Source organism: Salmo salar, chromosome ssa01 (genome assembly GCF_905237065.1).
Source record: "Salmo salar chromosome ssa01, Ssal_v3.1, whole genome shotgun sequence".
Classification (NCBI taxonomy): Eukaryota; Metazoa; Chordata; class Actinopteri; order Salmoniformes; family Salmonidae; genus Salmo; species Salmo salar.
Window position 1 is genome coordinate 67,830,182 of NC_059442.1, and position 8,674 is coordinate 67,838,855.

Consider the following 8,674-nt stretch of genomic DNA (forward strand, 5'->3'; position numbering starts at 1 on the left):
AGACTTAGGACAATAGCAGCAGCATGAGCCCTCTCCTCCCACTAAACAAACTGACTCACCCTACCCCATTAGTGAGGAGACACTTACTGACTGTCTGTCACCTGTTTGGTTAATACATCACTGGGTGCAGGACAGTTTGTAATCTGGTTTCAAATACTGTACATGTGCATGTTTTTTCATGTTAAAAGTAAATGAAAACATGACTATCTTAGTTTTAAAAAGTGTAATGGTGTTAAGGTGGTGTTGAAAGACAGCTATATACTAACTGCTATGTAACAATATAATTGGAAAGTATGTTTCTATAATACTGATTATTTTCTAGGATGATCCTATGGGGAACCTGAACCTGGCCTTTGAAATAGCAGAGAAGCACCTGGATATTCCCAAGATGCTGGATGCAGAAGGTAATGTCTTCTAAGGAAACAGCGTTTTGAATTCGGCATTAGCTATAGGCATCTTGTTTTGCTCAATATGAAAACATAAACCATCTTATTTGGTCCTGTAATGGTGGGAGTCAGACTATGGGCTTTGTTGCAGGATTGGCTGGATGAGATTGCCAGGAGGATTGTCTGTACTTGTATGAACATTGTAATGATAAAGTCCTATGTGCCTGGTATATGTCCAGTTTGTATCACACATTTGCAATGGTACAGAAGGTGAGGGCACATTGGTCAAGTTTTAGGTCCTTGTTTAGACCCCTTGGCCATAGACCACCCCACTTTCCTTCCAGGATAGTCCTGGGCTAAGACGTTCAGGTGTGGAGTCTCTATCTGTGGTCCTTTTCCTCTGTCAGTGCTCTTGTGTTTCCTGTCTCCACCTTCAGTGTCTTCCTCCTTCTCTACTTGTCGTCTGTCACCCTCTTCTGTCCCTCCATCCACACTGTAGACATCATCAACACTCCTAAGCCTGATGAGAGAGCTATCATGACCTATGTGTCCTGCTTCTATCATGCTTTTGCTGGAGCTGAGCAGGTATACAGCTTGCACCATGAACAATTTGAATCGAGTTTGTGAATGCAATGTGTTTTGGGTACAATATCCCCAAATCATTTGATGATGATTACCCTGTGTCAATCATTCCACTTAAAATAAGCACACGATAATCCAATCATTCAAATTTTTTAAGGTCTTATTTCCCCGCCACTACCAAAAACACATATCCTGGTCTGTCCTCTTCGCTAGCCTGAAAGTTGTTTGACATCATAATTCTACTATGTTGGTAAATTGTGATTTTGACATTGACATGCATGTTTTTGAAACGATACACACAGATTGCATTAAATGTATGACTTAAATGGTGTGCATGTTGGTGGGGTGGGGGTAATTGGATGAGGAATAGCATTAGATATGTGACAACAACACTCTCACCTCACCTCTCTTTCTTCCCTGACCTCATCTCTCTTTCCTCCCTCCCCTTGGTAGGCTGAGACAGCGGCCAACAGGATCTGTAAAGTGCTGGGTGTGAACCAGGAGAATGAGAAACTTATGGAGGAATACGAGAAACTGGCCAGCGAGGTAAAGCATACTTTGGGATATTTACTTTCTTATTGGTGAACTCTCTTAGGGCCATACTTCTACCCCAATTGGAAAACTCAGAAAGTTGACCGTCTCACATCCCTATACACACAAACTTGCAGTAATGAAATTTCCAAGTATTCAAATCAAATTCAATGTCCAATTCAACTTAATTGAATTGAGAGGAATAACAACACACAAACCCAATAGCTCCACTCCATCATTACCTTCTGTATTCCGTAGCTACTAGAGTGGATCCGCCGAACCACCCCATGGCTGGAGAATAGGGCCGCAGAGAAGACCATGGTTGAGATGCAGAGGAAGCTGGAGGATTTCAGGGACTACCGCCGCATGCACAAGCCCCCCAAGGTGCAGGAGAAGTGCCAGCTGGAGATCAGCTTCAACACCCTGCAGACTAAGCTGCGCATAAGCAACCGGCCCGCCTTTATGCCCTCTGAGGGAAAGATGGTATCTGTAAGTGTTAACACCGAACATTCAATGATAAATCATATAAAACTGATTAAACACAAGCCACCAGTCAAAGTACAGTAGCTATAGATATCTATGGATGTAGGTAATCCAAAAGACCAAGGTAAAGACCAAGGCACTCTTACCAGAATGTTGATGAATTTAAAAAGCTGTTTTAATAGCATATCAACTGAGCGTGATGGTTTGCTGCTTTTGACCCGTGTATTTGTGTCTCCATGTGGGTGTAGGACATAGCCAGTGCATGGCAGGGGCTGGACGGGGCCGAGAAAGGTTATGAGGAGTGGCTTCTGACCGAGATCCGCAGGTTGGAGAGACTGGACCACCTGGCTGAAAAGTTTTGCCAGAAAGCCACCACCCATGAAACCTGGGCTAGTGGTCAGTCTGGGCTATTATTGTCTGTCTGTGCAGTGTTTACTTATGTCTTTGTAATGTCTAGAGTTTGACCTTTGAATGTAAGTGATTAGCTCCAAATCCTTTGAGATTTTTCAATGGGAAAATGTCAGAGTAAATCTTTAGCATTTGTTTTGACTAACGGGAGATTCACGACCGTTGCTCTCTGTCTCTGTCTCTCTCTCTGTTTCTCTCTCTCTGTCTCTCTCAATTCAATTCAATTGGCATGGGAAACACATGTTAACATTGCCAAAGCAAGTGAAGTAGATAATATACAAAAGTGAAATAAACAATAATCTCTCTATCTCGCTCTCTCTCTGTGACCAAGGTAAAGAGCTGATTCTATCTCAGAAGGACTATGAGACGGCCACCCTGACGGAGGTGCGGGCGTTGCTAAGGAAACACGAGGCGTTTGAGAGTGACCTGGCTGCTCACCAGGACAGGGTGGAGCAGATAGCTGCCATCGCACAGGAGCTCAAGTGAGGACTTTTTCTCTAACCCTCACTCCTAACCATCATCCCTACCAAATCCTATTCCTAAAATCATGGCTTTGACAAGGAATACAATCTGCATTCTACTGAAAGGAAAATTCCACCCAAAAACCAGTCCATTGTTGATATACTCCCCAAATGTTTTGCATGTCAGCAATCAATTTTTAAGATATAGAACTTTCAAAATACATAAATATGGTATGATGCACTTTGCCTGTGATTAGGTATGGCAACAAATACATTATAAGTTATGTTAATTTGCTTTCTCCGTTCTGACCATTTTCATCAATTTTGTACATTTCTAAATTTCCTGAACGAATTTCCACACTGTACAACATTTGTTTTGTCTTTGTGTGCCTCTATTTCGTAAATAAGTCACTTTTCCTTCATCAGAATAATTATTCTCCTCTGTGACCATGTTTTTTCAATGGATTCACTTGCAGTTTTTATTTCAGTGGATTATATTGCAGTCGGACGATTTCCGGGGGTCTCTAATTGGCAAGCTTGTTCTCTCTAAGTTGTTGACTTGGTCTGCTAGCAAGTTATCTAGCAGTTTTCAGCTGTGAACAGTTTCTTATTGGCAATAAAAATGTATGATTGACATACTTTTTTCAGAGTCATTGCTGAATTATTTAATGTAACAAATAAAATATTAAAATACTGTTAGAGAAGGTACAGTAAAAATCCAAACTGGTCCATGCATCAATGCCAGTATTATGCTAGTAAAACACAGTAAACTTCCCAGCCCTAGATTGACCTGTATGTTTCCTGTGGTGTGGTGTAGTGAGCTGGACTATCATGGTGTGGCTGCTGTCAATCAGAGGTGTCAGAGCATCTGTGATCTGTGGGATCAACTTGGTACATTGACCCAGAAGAGGAGAGAGGCTGTGGAGGTGAGTTGAGGGGGTTGAGGTTTGGGACATGACATACTATGTTCTCAGCTAAACTGGGATAAATCCAGTGAAAAGCAAGCCGGCACAGTACATCTTGGTAGTGTGAAAAGAGAACCAGTTCCATGAATCCAGTTGAAAACTGAGGAGGTAAAGCAGTGAATGACGTAACCTTGAGTTGGGGTGGAGTGTTCACAGGACAGCTTAATCCAAAATAAAGCTAAATCTCATGTATATTCTATTGAGATAGCTAGGGATGGGGACTTGGAAATGAAGACACAGCTGATTATTGGTTGCCACTAAGTCTGCTGACCGAGATAAGGGGATGAACTAAAGGCACAATCATGTAGATATGGCTGCCTGTACAGTATCTGGCTGGCAGGATGCCCACACTCCCCTTCCTCTGAGCCCCTCTGATCCATACTGGATGCTCATGACCTGCAAATGTGTCAAGACCCTTATCCAGGCCTGGGATTAGGGTGACTGACATGAGCTGCTGTCTGCCACCTGCCCCTGCCCAAAGGGAATGGTCTAATCCACGCAGACCATCTTCCAAACTCAGGGGTCAATTGGGTCACATCAATGTGATGCATCCTGGGATTAGCATCCCAAACAGGTGAAGCAATATTGATGAATGGTCAATGAGATGAATGGCAAAGTTTTTTCTCGCGCCTGTTTTCCAGAGGACAGAGAAGCTGCTGGAAACCATTGATCAGTTGTTCCTGGAGTTTGCCAAGAGATCAGCACCTTTCAACAACTGGATGGAAGGGGCTATGGAGGATCTGCAGGATATGTTTATTGTACACACGATCGATGAGGTCCAGGTACGTAATACTCGCTGTTACCATTTAGTCATCCTACCGTTGTTACAAATGTTGCAGCTATGTAATTTTGGTTCAGTGTCCAAAGTACTTGCTATGTACACTGCAACCTCTCCTCTCCTGCTCCCCTGCAGAGCCTGATCTCCGCCCATGAGCAGTTCAAGGCCACCCTCCCAGAGGCAGACGGAGAGAGACAGGCCATCCTGGGGATCCACAACGAGGTGCAGAAGATCTCCCAGAGCTACGGCATCAAAGCCAACCTCCTCAACCTCTACAGCACCATCACCACAGAGGAGCTCCTCGCCAAGTGGGACAAGGTACAACCTCGAAAATTCACATACATAAACTTGAGACACGCATGCACACATATGCATTCACGCATGCACATACACAGCCAACTTCTGTCAGATTGATGTATGTGTTGTTGCCATGTTGCTGACCAGGTGAAGAAGCTGGTTCCCCAGAGAGAAGGCTCCCTCCAGGAGGAGCTAGCCCGGCAGCATACTAACGAGAGGCTGAGACGGCAGTTTGCTACCCAGGCTAACCTCATCGGACCCTGGATACAGACAAGGATGGAGGTCAGAGAGTCAGCCATCAGTTTAGTGTCTAAGGGTACCCTTGGATCCAGAACAAAAACCTGATTTGCTAATTTGTGTGGTGCTGACAGGAGATTGGGAGCTGCTCCCTGGAGGTGGGCGGTACCCTGGAGGACCAGATGACCCAGCTGAAGCAGTTTGAGCACATCATCGTTACCTACAAGCCCAACATCGACAAGCTGGAGGGAGACCACCAGCACATCCAGGAGTCCCTGGTGTTTGACAACAAGCATACCAACTACACCATGGAGGTACTGCAGAGCACCACAGAGAGACGGTCTCTACATGCGGTCTATGTAGATTAGATGTGGTCATGGGGATAATGATGTCTTCGAGATCCCAAAGTGCATTGTTGGAATACATTGTTGACAGTTGATTAATCTGTCTGTCTGTGTCTATGTCTGTCGGTGTGTTTAATCGTCATGGTAAAAGCACATCCGTGTGGGCTGGGAGCTCCTCCTCACCACCATCGCCCGCACCATCAACGAGATCGAGACCCAGATCCTGACCCGCGATGCCAAGGGCATCAGCCAGGAACAGATGCACGAGTTCCGCTCCTCCTTCAACCATTTTGACCGGGTATAGTACTCCATCCACACCCTGGACTCCCGGTTCTCAGTCTCATATAATAACATTTAACCTGAATGGCATGTTAAGTAGCAGAATACCACTGACAAAAAAACAATTAACCGTCTTGCCTATCTTATTCAGAAGCTGCGTAAGGAAACTGAGGTAATATATTGTTGTTGATACTGTAATAAAATGGTCACTGCTTTGTGGCCTTGGTTGTTTAGACAGTTAAAACATAATACAAATCCAATTGTACTGTATGATAGTGTAATGTATAGATCTATAAAAAATGTATTTTTTATATTGGTTCTACATTGTTGTAATGCTGCATGTTATGGACAGTGGACACTTGCATGTGTGTGTGTGTGTGTGTGACACCTCTGAGTGGACTCTAACACCTGGTCCCAGGAGAACACAGGCAAACTGTGAGGAGTTCAAGACCTGTCTGATCAGCCTTGGACATGTGGGCAATGAACATCAGGTACTCACCCCTACTGACCTCTAACCTTTCATGATTCCTGACTGACTCTCGTTGACGACTTAGGCTTCTTCCATCCTTCTAGAACAGACCAAATCTGCTGCTACCTCATATATTTTCCCAGTTCTATCTATATTTGAATAGTGGGCTCTAAATAATACACTACATTATGGCGATGTTGGCGGTAGCAGCTTTCATCTGTGGTTGTGTGTATTTGTCCATGTTTCTGATGTTAGCTTTGGTCTTCTCCCCTACCGGATCTCCACTGCTCTACCATCCACCTTCTCTTGGTCTCCCTCCCTCCCTCCTCTCTATCCCATCCCCTCCCGGTGCGGTGACCTACTCCCAACCTCCACCCTATGACCCTTGACCTCCGACTACAGAAGAAACATGGGGCGATGGACACTGATGACTTTAGGGCCTGTCTGATCTCCATGGGTTATGATTTGGTAGGGGTCTCAATGTTCCCATGCAGAATTACAGTATGCAAACAATGCATACTAATACCAAGAGGTATTGGTAATATTCTATGTGTAATAACGAACAAAGATATCATTGCTCTTTTCTCTGATCTCGCTCTAATATCTCTCTCTCTCTGTCTGTCTGTCTGTGTGACTTGCTGTCTGTCAGGGTGAAGTGGAATTTGCCCGTATCATGATGCTGGTTGACCCCAGTGCCACTGGCATGGTGTCTTTTCAATCATTTATTGATTTTATGACCAGAGAAACCGCTGACACGGACACCGCCGAGCAGGTTGTGGCATCCTTCAGGATCCTGGCAGCCGATAAGGTGTGTGTGTGTGTGTGAGAGAAAGTGAACGGGAGTGTGAAAATTGAGTGAAACATGTCAATCACACAGATGGGGCAGATTCAGTACAATGGTCAACACGCATATTATTCTGTCAGATTATTAATATTTGCTAAAGCGGACTTACCTACATGAGCCCGTGTTCTCTCTGTTTTTCTCCCGACTCCACAGCCCTACATCCTGGTTGAGGAGCTAAGGAGGGAGCTCCCCCCTGACCAGGCAGAGTACTGCATCTTGAGGATGCCCCGCTACAGCGGCCCAGGGGGATCTGCAGGGGCGCTAGACTACACCGCCTTCTCCACTGCCCTCTATGGAGAGAGTGACCTCTAACCCTGCAAGATGATGCCCAAGTGACCTCTTGACCCCACCCAATACGTCTGGATGAAGATCCCTTTAACCAAACACACTGTAAATGCAAGGCGAAGTTACCGATGTTAGATTCACAATAGGTAGATATAGTACATTTAGCTACTTATTGTAACACAATAGTTTCCCTCATATGAGTTCTGCGGTGAAGTGAAGATAGAATAACAGTTTTTCTTATCTGCTAAGAGGAATAACATGATCATATAAGCTACAATAGTTAGATATAATATAATGTTTATTGACTACAGTAATAGCAGCAGTTGGATATGTAGCTAGAACAGAAAAATTGCAGGCTAATAGTCAGCATTTTCTGCTCATCTTCTGTCAGTGCCTTATTAGGAACTACTGTATGAGTTGTAATTGGGAATAAGACAAAAACATCAAAGCTAGGACGTTGAACGGATGCCTGTTTCCAGTGGGATGTTGTTTATGTAACCAAAATGTACTTGTGGTATAATCATAACTCATGTTTCCTGCTCCATGCAAACTTTTCTCACATCACAATTTACCCAATATATATATAAAGGACAGTTATAGGCTATGATTGATTTATAAAAGAATAGGTTTCACAGTTAACACACAATGTACAGTATATTTCTCACACCCAAAGCTAAGAGAAATCATTGTTACATTTTCTTATTTGAGAACATAAGGAGTTTGGAACAACTTTGCCTATATTGCTTATTGCCTTAAATCCTATCAAATTCCTACATACTTTGAATCAAACCTCAAAGAGGGTTAAGCCTGTCTCTCAGCCTGCCACCTGTTAAGCAGTTGGGATTTCCCAGTTGAAAACAGGGAGGGAGAAGAGAATCCAGTTACTATTCAATCCAAAGCAACAAAAAACAATTGACCATTTGAGAGACTGTTGACAGTAAACGTTGTACTTTCAAGTGATTTGATTATCCAATAAACCCTCTTCCTGATCATCCCTGATGTTTATTTTTCTTTACATAATAAAAGAGTGCAGTTAAATACAATATTGTGTTTTTCTATTCTCTAGGCCTAAACTGTAAAAGCCATATTTCCTTTCATTGAAGTTGATTAAAGTAGGCTATATGAAAGTGAAATTGACAGTCACAATTCAAACATGGATATAATCAAATAAAAATGATCTGCAAAATCCGATGTGAATATCCTACATTTGATAAGATTGGCAGGGCAAGGGCACTCAATGGTAGCATTCCTGTAGTCAAAGGCCACTGTATGAGTGTGATTATGAGCCAAGAGAGGGTATATTGAGCCGTTTTGTGCCAAAATGG

General features: G+C 43.5%; 1 protein-coding gene across 2 annotated transcripts in view; it reads left to right on the top strand.

The window, feature by feature from the left end:
* The window catches only part of LOC106607666 (alpha-actinin-2), a 15,792-nt gene extending 7,451 nt beyond the window's left edge, over positions 1–8,341 (top strand). For both annotated transcript variants that reach the window (XM_014204865.2, XM_045721357.1), the window contains 15 exons: positions 323–404; positions 886–971; positions 1,422–1,514; positions 1,758–1,988; positions 2,231–2,378; positions 2,722–2,872; positions 3,669–3,777; positions 4,458–4,598; positions 4,730–4,912; positions 5,039–5,173; positions 5,263–5,442; positions 5,624–5,770; positions 6,623–6,688; positions 6,870–7,028; positions 7,218–8,341. In XM_014204865.2, the coding sequence (XP_014060340.1) occupies positions 323–404; positions 886–971; positions 1,422–1,514; positions 1,758–1,988; positions 2,231–2,378; positions 2,722–2,872; positions 3,669–3,777; positions 4,458–4,598; positions 4,730–4,912; positions 5,039–5,173; positions 5,263–5,442; positions 5,624–5,770; positions 6,623–6,688; positions 6,870–7,028; positions 7,218–7,376 (2,070 nt within the window). In that variant the 3' untranslated portion in view covers positions 7,377–8,341. The remainder of the gene's footprint in view (positions 1–322; positions 405–885; positions 972–1,421; positions 1,515–1,757; positions 1,989–2,230; positions 2,379–2,721; positions 2,873–3,668; positions 3,778–4,457; positions 4,599–4,729; positions 4,913–5,038; positions 5,174–5,262; positions 5,443–5,623; positions 5,771–6,622; positions 6,689–6,869; positions 7,029–7,217) is intronic.
* Positions 8,342–8,674: the final 333 nt, after the last annotated feature.